Source organism: Schistocerca piceifrons, chromosome 1 (genome assembly GCF_021461385.2).
Source record: "Schistocerca piceifrons isolate TAMUIC-IGC-003096 chromosome 1, iqSchPice1.1, whole genome shotgun sequence".
Classification (NCBI taxonomy): Eukaryota; Metazoa; Arthropoda; class Insecta; order Orthoptera; family Acrididae; genus Schistocerca; species Schistocerca piceifrons.
Window position 1 is genome coordinate 1,233,213,383 of NC_060138.1, and position 24,628 is coordinate 1,233,238,010.

Sequence of the window (24,628 nt, forward strand, 5' to 3'; positions counted from 1 at the left end):
AGATTCAGAAGGATGTAGGTTGCAGTAGTTATTCAGTGAGGATGAGCCTTGAATAGAGTACAGCAACTCAGTGCGGTTGGGCCTTGCATAGGGTACAGCAGCGTGGAGAGCTCCATCAAACCAGTCTTCGGACTTACTACCACAACCACAACAACATCGAAATTACTTTCCCGGGCAAATGACTGACAAAATTATCGGTAACACATTCAAGTCGCGTTTGCCTGAAACAAAACATTAGAGCTAAAATGATAAGTAGTTGGGGAAAGAGGCCTCTTCTACTAGACTGCTACTCACACGAAACCCCCAAGCCATTCCAGGTCATCACGGGGATGCTTTACTTCTGATTTAATGAAGTTTAACGATTATCATTTATTCCTTCAACCTCTCCATTTATGATTTTTTCTGTAGTGCGGTAATGCCACAAAACTTATAAAAGTTATGATTTTTTTCCCACTTCATTACTGCAGAATTATTTGCGTCTATTGCGATAACAGACTTTAAAGTGGTTGTCCCTTAAGCGCAAACAATACTTAACAAGGCGTTGCTAGTCTTCTTTCGGTTTCATTCGTACTGGGCGGCGTATGTACGAACATGGAATTTGTTGGGAACTTTATATTTTACAGTAAATAACGGAAGCAATACTACATGCATATTCTGTAACTGTTTTGTTTCAGCTGAATTCATTAGACCAGGTCTCCTCGTCTGCCTTCTCTCTTTCTTTATATTTTACTTTTACTTTAGCAGATCATAATGTGTATGTAAACTGATTTGATAATTTGTATAACATAATATTTTGTTGTTAAAACCAGCCATTGACACACCCCGGCAAACCATGATTCGGAAAACTAAATAATATGGTACAACATTTATATTTCGTTTGAGAAGCGACAGTTCCCTTCTTCACATTTCCTACTTTGTAAAATAAAAGTTTCTAAACAACACCACGGTGCTCACATCACGCTTTCTGAAGTGGTACTTCGAGCTTAATACATGCGCGTCAACATTTGCACAATAAATTTTCGACCTATAGAGTACTGGAGTAGGATCCTTGCAAAACAGTCTTTCACCGGACTGCGGAAAACGAGATTTGACAAAGATGATAGTTTCGTCATAGAGTAAACAAGAAACCAAACATGCAAAATGCTTGTGTTGTGGAACCCTTATGGCTTGTTATGGTAGAAAATTTTTCAAAATTTAAGAAACTTCAAATTTTTTTATTTTGCACATGTGCCTCGAAATATATTTGAACAAGAAAATAAGTATTAGTGACAGACGCTGATTGCAGCTGCACGCGTCGTAAGTCGCCCAGCAAAATTTTTGTAAAAGATGACTTGATGAAATTATTAGAAGGAGAAGGAAGGTATGTACAATCACAATCAACCTGTGGTACGATGTTGGTGTTTGTGATGTAGTTAATAACATCGGTATTGCGTGGTAGTTTGAAACCACTTGGGCATGACAGTTGTCATGTTGCCCAGGTCTTAAACAACAGATGATGTTCTATAACAGCTACAAAATTTGTCGCTTAAAAAAAATATATAAATAGAATTTCACACAGAATTCCTGTCGTATCAATAAAGGAATCAATTTTACGAAATATCGAATTGTAACTCCCACAGTGCATCTATACACACAAATATTTTGATGTACCTTTTAATTTCACGTGACACAAGTATTTTAATTACTGAGGTAAGTAATAGAAGAAATTAACTGCACATTTAAAAGAAATGAGCATCATAAGCTTATGCAAGGGCCGACAATTTTTTACATGTCATTCCAAATCATTTTCTGATTTTGTAAGATATATAAGCATTTCTTACACAAAATAACAACAGCACTGATCTTGTAAGCTGGGGCCATAATATCTTTAGTCTGTGGTGGAAAGTTTCAACACTCCAAAAACAGATGTTAGACATGAAACTTAGACGTCACTTATGTTCAAAAATAAACCTCAATTTGTATCATTTAAGTATTTGGAATGTGAGAAAAGTAACATTTCAGTGTCTCCCGTTTAACATATGTAGTATTGGAGTCACTACCTGACTCAGATTTTCATGCAGCTCGCACAGTGGTAGCCTACTTATAGCTAAAGAAAAATGCCCAATGTTATTAATATACTTCAGTCCATTATGAAAATACAACAATGTGAAATTGTAAAAAAATTGCAAAAAAAACTCCCCACTGCCATAATTTCAAATTGCTGTAGCATCTCTCCCAACTAAGCTAAAATGGTGGTACAGTTGTCCTTTTGGAACTCTTTCCTTGATTCTAAATTTATACATTTAAACAAAAAAATATATGTAACTTTATTGTTAACATATCCCTGTACACATTCACACTTACTGTTAACACATGCATTTGAATTGTCTCGTGAAACTTGTTACAAAAGTATGTGTTTTAAGTTCTCACTCCTTTTTAAAAAAAATATCATGCCCAGGAATTTGATACATTCTTACTCCTGGTGTCACTGGGTTTGCTTTACAAAGAATGTTATTTACAGATACTAACAAATATCCAGTTTTGTAGGATATGCCTAAGACAATGATGGGCCAGCTGAATGAAGAGAAGTAACTTTAACTTCATCAAGAACTTCATCTTTTGTTAAAAAAATTTAAAAAATAAACTAGCCACCATTTTGTGTTGTATATGGCAGCAATGTATCCATGAATATCTGTCAAAGCCAGTTTTCCAAAGGTTTTGTGACTGTTTCAACAGTAGATTGTGTTGTAAGCCTATCTGAAGAAATCTGTACATTTTTTTACTCTTGATGCTATCAGTATAAAGACATGTAACCTCTGTGTTCCTCTGATGGTAACAGATTAGTTGAAGCACTCTCCTAGAAATCTTTCGGTTTCAATGTACTCCTCTTGTGTTCAAAATTCTGAGTGTACAGATGTAATGTTTTTAACTGCCCAATCAAAAAGTTATTGTGGAGTAAGAATTTGGTTATCATATACCCTCTGCAGACTTGCTTTCTTACTAATGTCTTAACAATGCCACCAACACAATTGCGAGGTCCTTTTCTGTGACTATTACTAGTCATTGTTCACTGGCCATGGCTGGACAGATTGAATCACATCTCGTCCATTATATGTTAAAACCACTGCTAAAACTAAGATAACAGACAAGGGGCATTACACAACGTAGATGTTATAAACAGTACTTTACAGCTGTTTCATGTTTTCGGTTTGTAGCTTCACATGTCATGGTGTCAAGTTGACCAGCCTACAGTTCTACTTGTAGAGAAAAAATTGTTTACAGAATATAGTGGCTATTGCTTGAGCACGTGTGTCAGTCTAGCTCTGAATATCCTCAGGAACAGTGTTCAAACATACAGTGGTAGATGGTTGAAAGTCTTCAGGGCAGCTGTGGGAAAACTGTCCAATGTCTTGCTTATGTGGCAGTTTGGAATATCGCTGTCGGCCGTATTTCGTGTGTCATAGTTGTGAATCTTTTATCTATTGCAGAATCCTTGATTTCCTTTTATACAGACAAGAGAATTGAAAGCATACTGGCTAAATATTCCTATGACACATCTGTGGACACTTACAAAGTCACACATTGTGTTCCTTTACATTATACTACTCTACCTTTTCTTCTCCATACCCTAATGCTGCAGTACACATGACACACTTATTCCATAGCTATGGAAGTATGTATCACTGTGGAAGTGAGTCCAGTAACTTTACCTATAGAAAGTAGTTACTTCACTCAGGAGTGTAAGACTCATATGGTTCCTTTCACTGCACTCTTTTCTGTGTTCACAATTTCGTTCTTGTTACAAGTTTTAGTCATTTGAAAAGTGTTGTAGTTTCTTTTATGTTTTTTATAAATTCTATAAATTCCCTCAATATGTCTAATTTTAGGAATTGCCTGTTAAGTATAGGTGTAATTAATAGTAAATTTTTTGTTATTGGTTCTTACATATTGATTTTTCCATTTTCTGTTTCCCTAAGTATAAATATCTGACGTAATTTTCAGTTAGTTCAGTATATGTTTGGGCTTTTTATACAGAATGGGAATTAGTCCTGAGTGTCTTGCTTTCTTCTTTATTTATAGATTTTGATAAAGGCTAGTTTTGCTGCTACATCTGTGAATCGAACAAACCACCATTACATGCAGCTTTTTCTTATGTGTAACATATTTTCTAACCAAACACATCTGGTTCCTTTTTAGGCAGAGCTTGTCAGTATGCCTTTGAACTATTTTTATTGATGAAGTAGGTTATTCATTATTGTCAAACACTTTCACAGTATCTGAATAAGCCAATTGCCACTGTGTTAGACTATTAGCAATTATTTTATAGTAGAAGTCATTATTTATTGACGATTTGAATTAGAGGTTGTTGAAGTAACTTGGCACTGTCTGCTGTTCTTTTAGCTCCAGTCTTACCAAAATAACATAGATTATTGCTACAACTTCTAGTTGTTAATATTTTATTTTCAATTCTGTCTAAATGTGTTGCAGTCAAAATTTGCATAGCTGCTGCCTGGGTTTGCTGAGTCAATAATGTATAGCTTGAATAATTGCCTTTGTTACACTGTTCAAGACATCTGCAAAGTCACTTCATTATCTACAAACTGATCATTGTTCAAGAGATCTTGCTGTGTTATTGTTCAGTTCCTGTACACTGCTTGCCATCATAGGAATTACTTTCATTTTGAGATCACAATAGAACACTCACTGAAACAGTCAGAAGAACCAATTAATACAAAGATGAAACAATCTGTTGTAGTTGATGTCATATTTTTTGATTTAAGATTACAGTCTTTGCATTTTGTGAGTGACTTGAATTGTTCTACAGTTATCTGCAGTCTATTTATCAGATCACTTATCATTAGGTGCAGTAAGTTGAAATCTTATCAAGACTTCATTGTGATAATTTTGTAGCTAAACGCATCTGTCTTGTAGCTGAACATTTTATTCATTCATTTATTGAGGCAATATTTACCATATGTAGATATTAAAATGGACTGTTACTGGTTTATGAATCTACATATTGTAGAATATACAGTGTTTTCGATTTTAATAGAACTGTTTGAAATGCTTCTCATACACTTATAGCATTTAGCTGCATATGAGGTGGATTTCCACCACTCTCTTGATATAATCTGCATTCTGTCTCAATTGAAGGAACTCAGAATAGCTACACTAATTAATAACACTATAATAATATATTTCTCAAACTAATACATTTGAAAACATTGTAAAACGATGACACTGTAATTATTTACAACAATGAAGTAAAATACAATTCAAAATGTGGGGAAGCCAATCTTCATTCATTCATTCATTTATTCATCTTGTTCCCTATAGTCCATCAAGAAATATAACATCCAGTTAACTGTAAACACTAAACTAATACTAGACCATGTAATACTGTGCTTATATCAACTAAAAATACCTGGTAAACCAGCGAGAAAGCTGCTTTAAAAAGGAGGGGAAGGGGGGGGGGACTGATTACTCAGAAGTACTGAAAGCTACTCTTTTTCTTCTTTGGTCAAATTAATATTTACATCAGTACAATGTCATTTTTCTAAAAAACAGTTACCTCCATCAGTCACAGCAGGGGCCACCAGAGGACACAGTTTTCACTTTTACTCGGTACATGCTATGTATCCTTTCTTGTATCTTTCTAAGACACCACATATGGAGCTATGTTCCCTCCCCACGCCATCTCCCCTACTGGTTTCCTTCCAGATCACAAAAGACCAGCAGTGAGACAACTATGTACTAGCAGATGATGTTGATATGTAGTGATTGAAACTTAGCAGGAGATAACATTATGATACAGATAGTTCAATGATTAACATCTGAGAACCAAGAGATCTAAATAATGTATAACATACTGTATGTTGTACATAGTGTAAATAAATATGTTCATGTTTTATTCCTTTATTAAATGTATGTAGTGTTCTAAGCCACCTCATATTAACTACAGACACAATGGATCAGACAAACTCCGACAATTTGTGCTGTGTTTCTCTGTGTCTGTTCGGTATCTCATGTTAGTCATATCTGGTACAGATCTCACACATTTGGAGAATATTCTAGGATGGGTCACATGAGTGATTTGTTAGAAACCTCCTTTGTAGACTGATTGTAATTTCCTAGTATTCAACTAATAAACTAAAGCCTGTCACCTGATTTACCTGTGATGGAGCCTATGTGATTGTTCCATTTCTTATCTCTTTTTTTTAAAAAAAAAAAAAAAAAAAAAAAAAAAAAAAAAAAAAAAAAAAAAGTTGACCAATTCCTACTGTGACTCATTGATATTATAGTCACAGAATACGAGGTATTTTCCATTTTGTGAAGTGCACAATTCTGCATTCTGTACATTTAAAGCAAATTATCAAGCCTTGCACCACTTTGAAATCATATCAAGATCTGACTGAATAATTGTGCAGCTCCTTTCAGACAGAACTTCATTCTAAACAACTGCACCATCCCCCAAAAGGCCGAGGCCAGTAATATACAAGATGAAGAGCAAGGATCCCACACACATCCTTGGGGCATACCTGAAGTTACTTCGACATCTTTTGCTCACTCTCCATCCAACATAACTTGCTGCACCCTACATCATCATCATCATCATTTAAGACTGATTATGCCTTTCAGCGTTCAGTCTGGAGCATAGCCCCCTTATAAAATTCCTCCACGATCCCCTATTCAGTGCTAACATTGGTGCCTCTTCTGATGTTAAACCTATTACTTCCAAATCATTCTTAACCGAATCCAGGTACCTTCTCCTTGGTCTGCCCCGACTCCTCCTACCCTCTACTGCTGAACCCATGAGTCTTTTGGGTAACCTTGCTTCTCCCATGTGTGTAACATGACCCCACCATCTAAGCCTGTTCACCCTGACTGCTACATCTATAGAGTTCATTCCCAGTTTTTCTTTGATTTCCTCATTGTGGACACCCTCCTGCCATTGTTCCCATCTACTAGTACCTGCAATCATCCTAGCTACTTTCATATCTGTAACCTCAACCTTGTTGATAAGGTAACCTGAATCCACCCAGCTTTCGCTCCTATACAACAAAGTTGGTCGAAAGATTGAACGGTGCACAGATAACTTAGTCGTGGTACTGACTTCCTTCTTGCAAAAGAGATTAGATCGTAGCTGAGCTCACTGCATTATCTTTGCTACACCTCGCTTCCAGTTCTTTCACTATGTTGCCATCCTGTGAGAATATGCATCCTAAATACTTGAAACCGTCCACCTGTTCTAACTTTGTTCCTCCTATTTGCCACTCAATCCGTTTATATTTCTGTTTGCTTCATCCTACTTTTACACACTACTGTTCCAAGACATTCTTTAGCCACTTCTAGTACTGTGTCCCTGTACCTTGTCCATTCCTTTTCCAGTGACTGTAATTGACTACATTCAACTAACTGGTACCTTTCTGAGATCGCTGTTATGTACTTGTGCCTGATTTCCTTATCCTGAAGTTTCTCCACTCTTATCCTCCTACATATGGACCTGACCTCCTGCATTTTCGGCCTCACAATCCCAATTTCACTGCCGATTAAATAATGATCAGTGTCATCAAAGAATCCCCTGGATACATGTGTGTCCCTCACAGCCTTCCCGAATTCCTGATCTGTTATTATATAGTCAATGACAGATCTGGTTCCCCTGCCTTCCCAAGTATACCGGTGAATGTTCTTATGTTTAAAAAAGGAGTTTGTGATTACTAAGCCCATTTGGCACAGAAATCCAAGAGTTGTTTCCCGTTCCTGTTGGCCTCCATATCCTCTCCAAATTTACCCATAACCTTTTCATACCCTTCTGTTCGATTTCCAATCCTGGCGTTAAAATCACCCATGAGCAGAACCCTGTCCTTGTCCTTACTCTAACAACTACATCACTGAGTGCCTCATAAAAACTATCCATCTTATCTTGATCTGTCCCTTCACAATGCGGATATACTGACACAATCCTAATTTTCTTGCTAGACACTGTCAAGTCTATCCACATCAGTCATTCATTTACATACCTTATTGCAACTACGCTGGGTTCCATTTCTTTCCTGATGTAAAGCCTTACACCCCATTGTGCTATTCCTGCTTTGATTCCTGACAGGTAGACCTTGTATTCTCCCACTTCCTCTTCTTTCTCACCCCTTACCCGAATGTCACTAACAGCTAAATCGTCCAGCCCCATCTAACTTGCAGCCTCTGCCAGCTCTACCCTACTTATTAAAAAGTCGCCTGTCCTGTCGCAGATTTTGCTAGATACCCCATACCATTTTACTTTTGATAATAAGCATAGATACGGTTCTGAGTCAAATACTTTTTGCAAGTTGAGAAATACTGCATCTACCAGACTCCCTTGATCCATCGAGTTCAGCATTTCATGTGAGAAAAGTGCGAGTTTGGTTTCACATGATAGATGTTTTTGAAAACCATGCTTGTTGGTGTGGAGAAGATCATTCTTTTTCAAGATAACTCATTATGTTTGAGCTCAGAATATGTCCTAAGTTTCCACAAAAAGTGATTGTCAAAGATATTGGATGGTAATTTTGTGGACCACTTGCGTTACTTGATTTTTAAACAGATGTGATCTGTACTTTCTCCCACCATACTATCCCTCCCCCTCACCGCCCCAGTCTCCTCCTTTCCCCCACCCAGTCGCCACTTCCATCATGCACTAGTGCTGCCGCTTGCAGTGTGCTTTCAGTTGTGTGTGTGTGTGTGTGTGTGTGTGTGTGTGTGTTTTGTTGGCAAAGGGCATTGGCCAGAAGCTTTAAGTGTGAAAATCTTTTTGTTGTGCCTATCTTCGACTCAGCATCTCTGCTATATGGTGAGTGGCAACTTTCCTTCTCATAATATTGAAATATTTTGTTGGGTGGACATGAGAACACGTAAGTCATGTGCTACAAAGTACCATGTTCAGAAACACATGTTGAACACTGTGCTCCAAATCACTTGTGCTTGCACCAGTATTGTGCTCTTGTCTTCAGATCAGCCACAGATCACCATTTGTCCTGCCTTACAGAGTGGACAAGCCTTCGAACTCACAGTCTGTCATGGAGGGTGGATGTCCAACACTTTTTTACTTACTTGTGCTTTCACTGTCCTCCAGCCACGGTTGACAGAGGCTTATGGCAGTAGTATATGAACAGTGAACCAGCTTAATCACTTCCAAGATGCTTCTGTCCAGGTCTTAGGCCACAACAACAAGACCTTTGTCAGAGTTGTTTATTATAGTGGATTTCATCAGTAGAAAGATTTTTCATTCATCTCTGCTGTATTTATATGTTTTCCTTACCACATCAGGAACTCGGAATGCCATCAAGTAGCATTAAATCTTGCAGTGAGCAGTGATCATAAATTTTTGTCTTGTCCATCTGTATATTAACTGTATATCTACTATAACTTGAATGATGGGTGTTGTTAAAAAACTTCTGCTTACAAGTCTGGAGTAAGTATGAAAGTGCTGGTGGCCAGTGGACCACGGTCAGTCCCTTGTGTGTGGCTATAGGTGACATAATTGTGTCTATTTGTTTTATCCTCTGGATACTAATCATGGGCAGTGATATGCTCCACTTCTATGGTGACGAAATTCACTGGTTTTTAAAACTTAAGGACAAAAGAAACTTTCACATGACTGGTCACAGCCAAGTGACATAGCTTGATGAAACTTGGACCGTGCATAAAAAGAGCTGCTACAGTATAGTACATAAGGTAACTGAAAGAAATAAGCAATGAGGTGAACAGATTAGAATTCTATTCAAAGATAATAATTACACTGAAGTCACCTTGATTCACGATGGTCCCCTGGATATTACCGAAGGTGGGACGTGATTCTTAACCCATTGACTGTGGCTGACTACTACTGCGTTCCAACTGCGCCGTGCCCTGGGTGCGATTGACTGCCACAGCAGTTCACCACTGCCATGCTCCAGGTGCTGCCAAATACTGTAGAAGTTCTGAGATGTTCGCTCGCCTATAGTGTAGCTGCGCTTGAATAAGACGTCTGTTTGTTTGCAGCGCCACTGGCGGACTCTCTCCACACCTTATCGCTTGCTCTAATTGCAACACATGGCATTTCAATATGCGGAACATGACTATATTTGACAACGATGTCAGCACTTTTGGCGGACCCTCACAGCACTTGTACGAGTGATTTGCTTTAGGCACAACAGATGACACGACTGTGATTTCTGTCGAACTGCAGTTTCGCACCTTTCTGCAAGAGACTATCCTTGGTTCAGACATCAGTCACCTGTTATTCGCTTGTGTTTGCATAGTGAATTTACATATTGTGATGACATGTAAAAAGCTCCTCGCCTCCGAAGAGGTAATACAGATGTTGATGGAGAATGACTCTGAAGGATCGCTGTGCTCATCAATAAACAGCGATACAAATAGTTCACAATCTACAGACGTTGTTGATTTTCATTCATTTCCATCTGTAATTACTAGTGCAAAGCCTACTACATCGAGAGGAAGTTCACAGCTGGTTTTTTTTCTATTCAACACTCATCATCTTCAAATGAAGATGCACAATGACCCACAAGGATGACAGAAAACAAATGGACCAATAAAAAACTTTTTATTCTTGTTTTGAGAGAGTAGTAAGTCACTTTTGTGAACGTCTTTATTTGTATGTACATTATAATAAAAATGCGCCTCACTCAAAAATGAAGTGTAAATATTGGAAATAAATACCCCAATTCATCCAAAGCCAGTCCAAAGGCCAGAACAAAATAGAAAGCTGAAAAACAGCAAGCGTGTTGGAAGCATTGCACGTGGCGAGCGCGCCAGATGTATTCAGCACCCAGAGCACGGCGAGTGGCGTGACAATGCAGCATACAAATTGCAACAGCCAGTGTTGCGCATAGCAGTCAAAGAGTTAATAGTGTGTGTGATCACCACGGTCAATAACACATGTTCTGTAATGTGCTCCCATGCTGGTCACATGGTTGGTAAGGGATTCTTGTGGTAGGCTGTTCTATTCCTCCACTAGCGCGGTGGACAAAAGCTGCATCATTGTTGATGTGTGTGTACATGCTGCAATATCTTTCTCTTCAAGAATTCCACATGTAATTGGTAAAATTTTAAGTCAGGAGAACAGGCAGGGCAGTCAATTTCTTCTCATTCCGAGAGATTCTCAATGTTTGCCATTTGATGTGGTTGGGAATTATATCATCCATAAAAATTGGCAAGTAAGACTCACGCACTGAGAGTTCCTTGCAAATTTTATATATGGGAATTGAGAATCTCAACAATTTTTGCCTGATTTAATTATAGAAACTGGCAAGATATTGGTCCCAGAAATTCCAACACCATATCAAAATATCTACAGTAGCTCCTCATACTAAAATGGACATACAAAGAGAAGCGAGCAGAGGACTTCAGTTTAGGTATTTAGATGTAGAAGACTTATTAAAACATCTTTATTTACTTACTAAAACATCACTAAAACTTACAACTCATGTTTGAATGCAGTAATGTATGTGTATTATGCTTTTGAGAGATGATGAATGCAGTGAATTTCTAATGGCAAAAAGTTATTTTTATGTTATATAATTACAGTTTAACAATTTTCAGATTGTTTTGCTTTACTTGTACTGTGAAACCTTGCTTCTTACAAAATTTCATGATTCTAGTTCAACGGGAAGTACCCTGTAGCTTTTTGATGTGAGTTTTTGAGTATCACAATATATAACATAAATATCCACATATTGTGATTGCATTGACACAGAAGTTTAAAATTTTTACATCAAAATTTTTACAGTAGACCTTAATATGTGACATAAATTTGAACTTGATATGTGTACCCCTTCCTGAGAAAAAGAGCTGTAAATAGTTGGACAGTCAGACAGACTACAACAAGGTGAACCTATAAGGGTTTCTTTTTTACAGACTGAAGCATGAAACCCTAAAAATAAAGTCAAGGTTGAATGCACCACTAAAAAGATCCACATGAGGAAGGAGTACACTGTCACAATACCATTGAGCATTGAGTGCACTATCTTCAAAGGTTTGGAGTTCAATATTTCCATGTAACATTAACTGAGATGACAAATGCCAGGGGCACTTCCTAACATCGTGTCAGACCTTTTGCACAGCATAGTGCAGCAACTCAATGTGGCACGAACTCACCAAGTCGTTGGAAGTCCCCTGAAGAAATATTGACCCATGCAGCCTCTATAGCCATCCATTATTGGAAAAGTGTTGCAGGTGCACGATTTTGTGCATGAACTGAACTTTCAATTATATACCATGAATGTTCAATGAGATTTGGGTTGCCAGATCATTCTCTTGAATTGTCCCCAATGTTCTTCAAACCAATGACAAACAATTGTAGCCTGGTGATATGGCGCACTCTCATCTACAAAAATTCCTTTTTTTTTTTTTTTTTTTTTTTTTTTTTTTACTCCAAGGAGCCAAACATTACCATTTCTAGTCAATGATTGGTTCAGTTGGACCAGAGGACCCAGTCCATTCCATGTAAACACAGCCTACACCATTATCGAGCTACCATCAGCTTGCAGAATGCATTGTTGACAGCTCAGGTCAGTGGCTTCATGGGACCTGCACCACACTTGAACCCCATCATTAGCTTTTACCAACTGAAATTAGGACTCATCTGACCAGACCACAGTATTCCAGTCGTCTGGGTCCAACCTGTATGGTCACTATCCAAGAAGAAATGCTGCAGGTGATGTCATGCTGTTAGCAAAGGCACTTGCATGTCGTCTGATGCCATAGCCCTTTAATGCCAAGTTCCCCACACTGTCCTAATGGGTAATATATCATATTTTCCACATTGATTTCTTGCAGTGTTGCTTGTCTGTCACCAGTGACAACTCTACTCAAACACCCCTGCTCTCGGCTGTTAAGTGAAGGCTGTCAGTCTCTGTATTGTCTGTGGTGAGGGGTAATGCCTGAAATTTGGTATTGTTGTCACACTCTTGACACGGTTACTTGGAGTATTGTATTCCCTAACGATTTCTGAAATGAAATACTCAATGCGTGTAGCTCCAAATACCATTCTGCATTCAAAGTTTCTTAATTTGTGTTGTGCAACAATAATCATGTCGGAAACCTTTTCACATGAATTGCCTGAGTACAAATGACAGCTCTGCCAATGCACTGAGCTATTACACCTCATATATGCAATGCTACTGCCATCTGTATGCATATCACTATTCCATGGCTTTTGTCACCTCATTGTATGTCTCAACACACCATAACACCTGGACTACCAAAATAGTCATGTTTGACTTTGTTCGTGGGTGCATTATACGTTCTCACCTCTCACTATATGAGGATACATCCAGAATCAGTACTCAGACTGAATCTGCTCTCATCTGGAGGAAAAAAAAAAGTGTGACCCCCTCTCCTTATTGGTCCAGTCCCCATGCTCTTGGCACCATCGCAAACTGTGCCACCGATGTGCAGGTATCCCAGAAAATAATTGACTGATCGTTGGGAATAGAGACCATCACAGGCAGCTTCCATACCACCGTGGAGCATGAGACTCCATGCCTTGTGGTAGTATTAAATATGGTTGCTGTAGCACCCACTGTTTGATGTGGGTCTCTTCTTGTCTGTTGCAAAATGTGCCAGTATCTGCTGCTGTAAGTTGACCTTCAGGCAGCAGTGCCTGTGGTTTGGAACACTCTCCATCCACAGGAAACAATGTCGTCAGTGATACCAAACTCCTGGGCTGCACTTACCACACTTTGTCATTCTTTCAGTTTCCCCATGATACTACCCCATGCGAAGCCATACAGATATTGTCTCCAGCTCATGTAGTGAAGAACACCTCCACATGGCACGTAGCTGCTCACTAGGCCTGTAAATGCTCACTAATTGACACACACACTTGTAACTGCTCACTAGGCCTGTAAATGCTCACTAATTGACACACACACTTGTAACTGCTCACTAGGCCTGTAAATGCTCACTAATTGACACACACACACACACTCTATTCCTCTCCCTTCAACTACTTTGTGTTACGGGGCCAGCTGCATTTGGTGCAGTGTCATGCCATGTGATTTCCAGCTTTCTGTGCATGACTGGGAGACATCTGGAAAGATGTTACCACACTTTCTTTCATTTTCACCAGGTAGTTAATATGTTTGGTACTTCATCTGCCTTTGCAGGCAGTGTATTATCTATGTAGTGGAACTTAGAGATTTGGTGATGATCATATTAGTGGACTGTTTGAGTGCAATCCCATGAGTTTGTCTGAATGATGCTGCTTTTACATTAACTTAGTGATGTGTTGATTTCACATTCTGAATTTTTATAATTTTCTTTAAGTTGTAGTACAATTAAAGCCACTGAATGAAGGGAATGGTCAATACTGTGATACACCTGTGCAGAGAGGCTTACAGATTATGAAAGACAATCGTTCATAGGTGTTAATACTTGTAAATGAACCAATGCTTGTGAATTTCACATACCACATTCTGTGTTATTTAAACATTACTGATTTTTTTTTTATGAACTCACAGCTAGAATACGGCATGTACCATATGTGTTCACAGCGGCGGGTCAGTAATTTGCTAAGTGTGTGCAACTCCACACCACATTTTTATCAGGGTTGTAAACCTGCAAGGTAGTCTTCAAATTTCTGAGTGTTGTGTGTAGGTTATGGATTACCTGTCTTAATTTTTCGTATTCTATTTACTGATTTCACAGTTAGTCATCATGAGAGTATAACAGAAATGATCTGCAAACCGGTGGGAGACACTACAGGGGAGGCACTGTACACCATGTAGAACCTTAGTCCCAGCATTCCATGAGCCAACACACTAATACAAATCAAGAGCCATATCACATCCTGCAGCTTATCTCTCATCTAATGACGATAAGGGAAAAATTGGAGATGTTCATATCTCTGTAGAAGGGTATCAACAATCGTTTTTTCTTGTGGGCTGTCTGCAAATGGAACACAAAAGTTGAAAATCACTCTAGTGCATCTACATCCAACACGGGAAAAGGTACAATGGATTGTGGAGTACAATAATAAACGAACAATGTAGCATCAACTTTTTGTATTATGAAGCAACTTCTTTAGAATGTATATAAAGACAGTATTATACGCGGTGGGTAAACTGAATGACATTGCATTGCTTTAAACAGACTGACCTTATATTCAGGAAAATGATGGCTCTAATTCCATTAGACCATCCTGATTTAGGTTTTATGTGGAGTGGAAGGGGTAAATGGAGGATTGTACGGAGTGTATCAAAAAGAATCATCTGATTTGGCATGTCTATATTTCTGAAACTAATAAACATATACAATGAATTTTGTTTTTGATGAACAGGAAACAAAAAAAGTTTTTTTTCATATCTTTTAATAGGTGTTCAAAATGCACCCCTTGAGATGCATGGCATATGTCTATGCGGTATCAGATTGTTCCCACACTGCAGCGAGCATGTCTTGAGTTACTGCTTCCACAGCCGCTGTTATGCGATGTCTCGGTTCATTCATTGTTGTTGGTAATGGAGGCACATAAACAGAGTCTTTTATAAATCCCCACAAGAAATAATCAGGTCTGTGGCCTTGGAGGCCAGTAATGTAAGGCTGAATCATTTGGTCCATTGCAACCGATCCATCGCTCAGTAATCCTTTGATTTAAAAATTCCAGCACTTCCAGATTCCAGTGTGATGGTGCCCCATCCTGTTGGTATATCAGTCTCCAACTGTGGGAGAAGAAAGTTCTCAACCATATTGAGATATGTGCTTCCTGGAACAGTGTTCTCAGCAAAGAAAAGTGGAGCCTATACCTTTCCCCGTGAAACTGCACAAAACTATTTAATTTTGGAGAGGCCCTCTCATGTTGTATAACTTCATGTGGTTGTTCCGTACCCAATATTCTCACATTATGACAGTTCATCTTTCCATTTAAAAGGAATGTTGCCTCTTCACTAAACACTAAGTGTGGAAGAAAACTGTCATGTCTTGCCAAGAACAAAACTACAGAACTCCACACATTGTTGTTTATCACCTTCATGAAGAACTTGCACAGCTGAATTTTGTGTAGTTTCATATGTAAATGTCAACGCAACACATGTCAGATGGACATCAGGGCATGTTGAGGTGTCAAGCTGCATGTTGAACGGGTTTCTGCGAACTCCTTGTGAAACCATGGTGGATACGTTATATGTCTGTGTCAGACACTCTGGAGCAGCCCAGCGATTTGCCTGTACACAAACAACTTGTTTCTTCGAACTGTTCTTGCCATTGTCCAGTGCTCTGTGCTGTAAGAGGGTCCATAGCATACCTAGGGCTAAAGTCACCCTGAACAGTTATTACTAACCTGCACTGTGCAAAATATAGAACACAAAATGCCTTCTGTTGTCCCAACATCATTTTTATTAGAACTATTCCTACTGAGTGGGAACCATGTAAAACTCGAGAGTATGCTTTTTCCAAGAGTATGTTGTTCTTGCTCATATCTCAAGTAACATAATACTTATGATTTTTTTAAATCGGATGATTCTTTTTGATACACCCTGTATATTGAATAATATATGTTTGTAAAGATTACAGGTATGGGCATTTAAATGCTCTGCATTAAAGTGTGGCATGAAAATGATGGTATTAAGAGATGTAGAAACGTAATTGCCCTCAGATATGTTACTTTGGATCATTGCATCTTTTTTATTATTTCATGGAAAAGTAGAAATTATTTTTGAATATTCTGTATTATGGACTTTTTAGTCTCTCTTATTTGCCACTTTGTGGAATTTGAGTAAAATAAATTTATGTACTGCATTGCAGAGTATGGAGAACTCCTTTATTATTATTTTCAATGCACATAAACTATTTTGGAACTTCGGAAACTTTGAATAATACCACTAGCGTATCAATCAAGCCATGGAAGCAATTGAAATTATAAGTAATATATTTGGAGAAGATGTCGTGCTATTACATCAGCTGCTGTCAGTATATGACATGCCTAATAAATCTCGGTGAGTTGAAATTTGTGATCCTTTACTTTAATACTGAAATAATGAGAACCAGATTTGAAGATACCCAGATTACTAGTAGATTTTCAAATGTTATCTATTGATGACCTCTCATTGTTGATTTGTCCCAATTTGTATCATACTACTTCTTTCTTGTCCCATGGTTCTTCTTGTTTAGTAGTTGAACAGTCCTATTTACATTCAAAAAAAGGAACCAGGAATTTTTGTCTCTGATGGCTTTAGTTAGTATATCTTTCTTTGTGTCTTTATCTTTGGTAAAGGTTTCTTTATCGATAATAAGCTGATCCACTGAGTGTTTATGTCTATTAAGCAATTTTTTATTTCTTTCAGTATTTAGTCTTGTGACTTCCGTTTTGTTGTTTTCTTTTATAAGTAAGATGTCTATCTGTCAATAGCTTAAATTGTAAATCTTTTGTCTCTCTCCCTACTCTCTCGTCTCTCCCTACTTTTTCCTCTTCTGCCCTCTTTACACACTCTGCTTCGTCATCTGACCAACCCTTCGTCTCTCTCTCTCTCTCTCTCTCTCTCTCTCTCTCTCTCTCTCTCTCTCTCTCTAGAAAGTATAGGTGTGGGTGCATGTGCACCAGCACCTCTCTCTCCTTTTCTTTCATTATGTCACTTTACCCCGCTGTCATTCCCCATTCCAGTTTCTCTCTGAATGTGTAATATAGATTGTATACCAAAAATCCTATGTCATTATCATCAAAAGTAATAGTTGCAAAGTTGACAATCTTATTTCAGTACTGCAGTTTACCTGAGAACAATCAGTCAATGGCTGGAAGATGCTCTGAACAATATGAAAATGGATACTGATGAAAACATTCATTTTTGTGACAAACGTGAAGGGAGACTAGGTCCCTCTCATGTTTGTTTTGACATAGCATCTCACGTTGGACTCTTCGTGCTTGGATCAGACAGACTTAGTGTAAATTCCCAAGGAAATTTTAGTACAATACGTGCAAATGTCTGTCTTTACAAAGGTAACCATCTATTTTATTTCCAGCAAATTATGTTATAATATGTCTGATAATACCATATTTGGAGACACCTTTATATGTCACTATCATTGCTAGAGCATGACATCCTGACAGCATACTGTTTTGTTTTAGGTAAATGGCAATACGAAGTACAGCTAGGATCCAAAGGTGTTATGCAGATTGGCTGGGCCACAAATAATTGCAGATTTACTCAGGAAACAGGTGTAGGTGAGTAGTGCTTGATTATTTTTTCTCTCTTCTGTAAAGATTTTTGAAACAGATAAGTGAGAATCAGCAGCTTCATTTGGTATGTGTTGTCATGAAGAGCCATACGTGTCATTCTTGAGTTTATTGCAGCATTGTTCCTGTATAGAAATATCCCGAGAATATTTAGACAATATTGTAGCCCAAGATCTATTCATGTATTGTAAAATAACAAATGGTGAGTTAAGTTAAAAAACCCAAGATCTAGTGATATATTGTAAAATAAGAAATGGTGGGTTCTACATCTACATCTACATTTATACTCTGCAAGCCACCCAACGGTGTGTGGCGGAGGGCACTTTATGTGCCACTGTCATTACCTCCCGTTTCTGTTCCATTTGTGATGGTTCACAGGAAGAACGACTGCCGGAAAGCCTCCATGTGCGCTCGAATCACTCTAATTTTACATTCGTGATCTCCTTGGGAGGTATAAGTAGGGGGAAGCAATATATTCAATACATCATCCAGAAACGCACCCTCTCGAAACCTGGACAGCAAGCTACACCGCGATGCAGAGCGCCTCTCTTGCAGAGTTTGCCACTTGAGTTTGCTAAACATCTCCGTAACGCTTACCAAATAACCCTGTGACAAAACGCGCCACTCTTCTTTGGAGCTTCTCTATCTCCTCTGTCAACCCGATCTGGTACGGATCCCACACTGATGAGCAATACTCAAGTATAGGTCGAACGAGTGTTTTGTAAGCCACCTCCTATGTTGATGGACTACATTTTCTAAGGACTCTCCCAATGAATCTCAACCTGGTACCCGCCTTACCAACAATTAGTTTTATATGATCATTCCACTTCAAATCGTTCCGCATGCATACTCCCAGATATTTTACAGAAGTAACTGCTACCAGTGTTTGTTCCGCTATCATATAATCATACAGTAAAGGATCCTTCTTTCTATGTATTCGCAATACATTACATTTGTCTATGTTAAGGGTCAGTTGCCAGTTAAATTTTTGCATGTTCTGTCGATCTTATTCATGACAACTCACAGTGATGTAGAACGTGTCAGTAGGCTTACAAATAAAGTAAAATTCTGTATGAAAACAAGGCTACATGCTGGATTTTTACATAACTGAATTTGTCTTTCTGTTTTAGCTTTCTTTAAAATACAAGAAACTTTGGTAAATGTAATCCAACAAAATACATGCTATACATTCAGTAATTCCTGCATGGTGTAGGCGTTGTGGAGCAGAAACTTTCAACGACCCTTAATACACAAGGGGGTTTATCAAATGTTTTTATGGCTGCATGCTCCATTCCTTTCTGCACAAGAGTGATGTTAAGTTGTGAATAGGGGAGACTATTTAGATTTCTACTGTTATATTTATGAGTGCTACCACAATAGAGGGGTATCTTTGAGAGGCCAGTAAAATGTGTGGCTCTGGAGAGGGGCACAGCCTTTTCATTAGTTTCAAGGGCAACAGTCTGGATGACTGACTGATCAGGCCTTGTAACATCAACCAGAACATACTTGCTGTGCTGGTTCTGCGAACAGCTGAAAGCTAGTGGAAACTAGAGCCATAATTTTTACTGAGGTCATGCAGCTCTACTCTATGATTAAATGATGATGGCGTCCTTGTGGGTAAAATATTCAGTAGGTAAAATAGTCCCCCATTCGCGTGTCTGGGCTGGGACTACTCAGAGAATGCCATTATCAGGAGAAACAAAATGGAATTCCATGGATTGGAGCATGGAATATTAGATCCCTTAATCGGGCAGGCAGGTTAGAAAATTTAAAAAGGGAAGAGGATAGGTTGAAGTTAGATACAGTGCGAATTAGTGAAGTTCAGTGGCAGGAGGAACAGGATGTCTGGTCTGGTGCATACAGGATTATTAATATGAAATCAAATAGGGGTAATGCAGGAGTAGATTTAATAATGAATAAGAAAATAGGAATCTGGATAAGCTATTCTGAGCACCATAGTGAATGCATTATCATTGCCCAGATGGACGTGAAGTGCATGCCTACCACAGTTTATATGCGAAATGGCTCTGCAGATAATTAGATAAAAGAAATTACAGGGTTAAGACAGATAGCTTGACTTGTGGGATTGAATTGGAGCTATTGTTTTGTAGCATCATTCCCAGAATTGAGTTAGCCTCTGTTTGGAGCCAAGTGAAAGGCTTAAACCTAGTCTTAGACAATTCTGTGTCAATCTTGAGCTCGTCTATGGGGTTGAGAAATGTAAGACTCCGCTGTAATAGGTCAGGCATGCACTACGTCTAGGAATCAGCTGTTAGTGTAGGGGTTTTAGGATAGAGAAATCTCTTCATAGGCCGGAAAAGACGTATTCTGGATCTGGACAGAGAAGCATTCATCATAGCAGATTGAAGGAAGAAAATGTTAAAGTAGTATTACGTAACTGCAGGAGCATCTGTGGAAAGGTTCTGGAAGTAGTATCACTTATAAATAGTAGCATAGGGACAGAAAGCTGGCTGAAACTATATGTCAGTAGTAATGAAATTCTAGACCCTGGCTGGAATATGACAAAGATAGGTTGAATGCTGGTGGTGGAGTTGTGTTTATAGCAATAGAAAGTGTTAACAGAATCATCCGTCGGTTCTTGGTAGAACAACATTATAACAAATGAAAAGCACCAGTTTGCTTTTGTTCTACAATATTACTTCTGTTGCATTAACCGGTTTTCAGCTCACAAGGCCATCTTCAGACGTTTACTCTAAAGGTGGCCTTTTAAATTGAAAACCAGTTAATACAATAAAAGTGATATTGTAGAACAAAAGCAAACTGGTGCTTTTCACCTATTAATAGAAAATGTGAAATATCTAGTAAGACCAGTACAGATTCAGAATTCGAAATAATGTGGATAAAGATAAGTGTTAGAGGTGCCCTTGTAGACCGTCATCTGAGGGGAACCTCGGAGAATATTTCGCATAAATTTCCTAGTCTTGTTATAATTTTAGATGGAGATTTTTAACTTACTGGGAAACTCAAGTGATTAGGGCAGGTGGTAGGGACAGAGAATTGAGGGAAATAAATTGATCTAAGTGCCTTATCTGAAAATTACCTTGAGCAGTTAATAAGAGAACTGACTCATGAAGATAATGTCTTAGATCTGCTGGTGACAAACAGACCTGAACTTTTTGAATCAGTTTGTGTAGAAGAGGGAGTCAGTGATTATAGGATGTTTCAGCACCACTGAATTACAGCTGTAAGTAGGAATATGAGGAAAGTTAGGAAGATATTTCTGTTTAGCAAGAGTGAAAAGAGACAGATTTCAAATCACCTGATAGGTCAAGGTGAAAATTTTACCTTCAGCACTAGCAGTGTTGACCATCAGTATACAAAATTCAAGAGCATCGTATAATACACTTTAACAATATTAGGAAAAGAATGCTACTCACCATAAAGATGACTCATTGAGTTGCAGACAGGCACAAAGAAAAGACATTGTTGCACCTGTTCTCAACTCGACAGGTCATCTTTACGGTGAGTAGCAATTTATCCTTTTCCTAAAATTGTTGACATTCCAACTTGGGCTTTCCATTGTATAATACACTTCAGACTGGTACGTGCCAGGCAACATTGTATGAGGAATGGAAAAGGCCCACCTTGCTCTGACTACCATGTTGGAAAGCTGTTGTGAAAGCAAAGAGAGCTCCACTCTAAATTTAAACATAGGCAAAGCCTCACAGACAAGCCAAAATTATTGTAAGAAGCGCTATATATGAATTCGAAAGTCCAAACCTCTGTACCGACTTGACAGAAAATCATATGTTAAAGCAGCAAATCGAAGCCTTATGTCCAAGTACTCTGTGACCATAATGGCTTAGAAGCAGAGAATGGAAGAAAAAGGCTAAAATACTAAACATCTTTTTCCAAAACTATTTCACAGGAGAAGATCGCAATATAGTTTTTCCTTTAAATTGTTGCACAAATGACAAAATGGCATATATTGAAATAAGTGACCAAGGGATAGAAAAGCAACTGAAATCTCTCACTAGAGGAAAGGCAACTGAAACGTATGGGATACCAGTTTGATGCTACACATAGTATACAAAAGAACTCGCCCCTCTTCTAGCAGCAGCGCACCATAGTTCTTTTGAGCAAAGATATGTTCCTAATGATTGGGAAAAACATGGTTAATTCCCATTTACAAGAAGGGTTGTTGAACAGATTTAACAAAATTATAGGTCTACATCTCTGATGTCAGTCTGTTGTAGAATTTTGGAACATGTTTTATGGTTGCTTATTATGACATTTCTGGAGACCAAAAATCACCTCTATAGGAAATACTATGGGTTCTGAGAACAACAGTTGTGTGAGACCCATCTGACTCCATTCATCCATGAGACCCAGAAAGCAATAGATACAGTTGCCCAGGTAGATGCCATGTTCTTTGACTTCCAGAGAGTGTTCAATACAGTTTTGCATTAGCACCAATTGATCAAAATATGAGCTTACAGAATATGAGACCAACTGTGTGATTGGACTAAAATGCTCCCAGCAAACAAAGCAGAACACAGCATGTCATTGTGAATGGAGAGAGGTCTTCAGACATCAAAATAACTGCAGGCGTGTCCTAAGGGAGTGTAATAGACCATTATTTTTCATAATATACATAAATGACATAGTAAGTAATGTTGGAAGTTCCAGGAGGCTTTTTGTGGATGATGCCATTGTATGCAGAGAAGTTGCAATGCTAGAAAATTGTAGTGAAATGCAGGAAGACCTGAAGGGGATCGATGTTTGGTGTAGGGAATGGCAATTGACCCTCAATATTAACAAATGTAATGTATTGTAAATACATAGAGAGAAATCCCCCGTATTGTATGATTACATGGTTTCAGAGTGATCACTTCCTGTAGCTACTTCCATAAAATAGCTGGGAGTAATTGTATGGAGTGAATTGCTGTGGAACAACCACTTAAAATTAGTTGCAGATAAGACAGATGATAAAGATTCACTAGAAGAATCCCCAAGAAAGGAAATGCAGTCCATCAAAAAAGGAAATAAAGTGTAACTAACAAAGCTTTGTTTTTCTTTTTCTTGTATTTTTAGGTGATACTCTCCACTCATACGCTTATGATGGCAACCGGGTGCGAAAATGGAATGTTTCCACCTACAAATATGGTGAACCGTGGCTGAGTGGTGATATTATTGGCTGCACAATTGATTTAGACAGAGGTGCTGTAGGGTTTCACAGGTACAGCTGCATTTACAAAAATTGTTTTACTAGTTACTCTTAATCATAATGAAGAAGAGAATTTGTTTGATGTGATAAAGTTATTTTTTTTAGTTTCCACAGGAAGTAAAAGTAATATCCCAAAATTCAGTTAATGGATATTCTTAGTTTCCAGAATGAAATTTTCACTCTGCAACTGAGTGTGCACTGATATGCAACATTTTGGCAGATTAAAACCATGTACTGGACCGAGACTCGAACTGAGACTCGAACGTGGGACCTTTGCCTTTTGCCGGCAAGTCTCCACCAACTGAGCTATTTGAGAATAACTCATGACCTATCTTCACAGCTTTACTTCCCCTAGTACCTCATCTTCTACTTTCCAAACTTCACAGAAGCTCTCCTGTGAACCTTGCAAGAGTAGTACTCCTGGAAGGAAGGATACTGTGGAGATTTGGCGTAGCCACAGCCTGGGCTGTGAGTCATGACTCTGAGTTGTGAATCGTGCTTGGGTAGCTCAGTTGGTAGAGTACTTGTCCACAAAAGACAAAGGTCTTGAGTTCAAGTCTCGGTCTGGCACACAGTTTTTATCTGCCAGGAAGGTTCATATTTAAAGTTTTTGTAATGAAATACCAAATAGAAAATTATTTAATTTTTTTCAGCTGGATTTACACAAGTGTAATTAAATTATGAATACTTTGCTGTTTACCAAAATAGGGCCCGGGTTCGATTCTTGGCAGGAGATTGGGTGTTGTGTGTCCATCATCATTTTCATCATCATTGACCCGCAAGTTGCCGAAGTGGCGTCAACTAAAAAAAAAAAAAGGACTTGTAATACAGCGGCCGAACTCCCTTGCATGGGGCCTTCTGGCCAACAATGCCATACAATCATTTCATTTCATTTCGTTTCAATGAAAATATGACTGGAGATGAAATGTATGTCTGTTGACACAAAGACTGGCTGCCAGGTCTTTCAGAATGTGAACAGATATAAGCAGATTGTACTGACCCCAGACTCAGAGATTCAGAAGCATTCGGATGTGTACTGAGATTGTTGTGTTCGTGGCTCTGCCATGATTGGAAATTGTTCACATTACTTGCCAAACTCTTCTCACTGTGACATGCAAGTGTACCATGGGTAACATTGTTGGAGATAAATGTACTGAAAAGTGCAATTTCCTGAGATATTGATGATAATAGAAATCTTCTGATACTTTTTTGTGTAGAAACAATAAATTGTTAAAATTTCAAAATGTGAAGGAAGG

At 38.4% G+C, this 24,628-nt stretch overlaps 1 protein-coding gene across 2 annotated transcripts in view; it reads left to right on the forward strand.

The window, feature by feature from the left end:
- Nucleotides 1-1,089: 1,089 nt before the first annotated feature.
- LOC124781950 (E3 ubiquitin-protein ligase RNF123-like) overlaps nt 1,090-24,628 on the forward strand; it is a 162,549-nt gene continuing 139,010 nt past the window's right edge. For both annotated transcript variants that reach the window (XM_047253902.1, XM_047253903.1), the window contains exons 1-5: nt 1,090-1,360; nt 16,759-16,949; nt 17,709-17,947; nt 18,077-18,172; nt 23,240-23,384. In XM_047253902.1, coding sequence (XP_047109858.1) covers nt 16,855-16,949; nt 17,709-17,947; nt 18,077-18,172; nt 23,240-23,384 — 575 coding nt within the window. In that variant the 5' untranslated portion in view covers nt 1,090-1,360; nt 16,759-16,854. The remainder of the gene's footprint in view (nt 1,361-16,758; nt 16,950-17,708; nt 17,948-18,076; nt 18,173-23,239; nt 23,385-24,628) is intronic.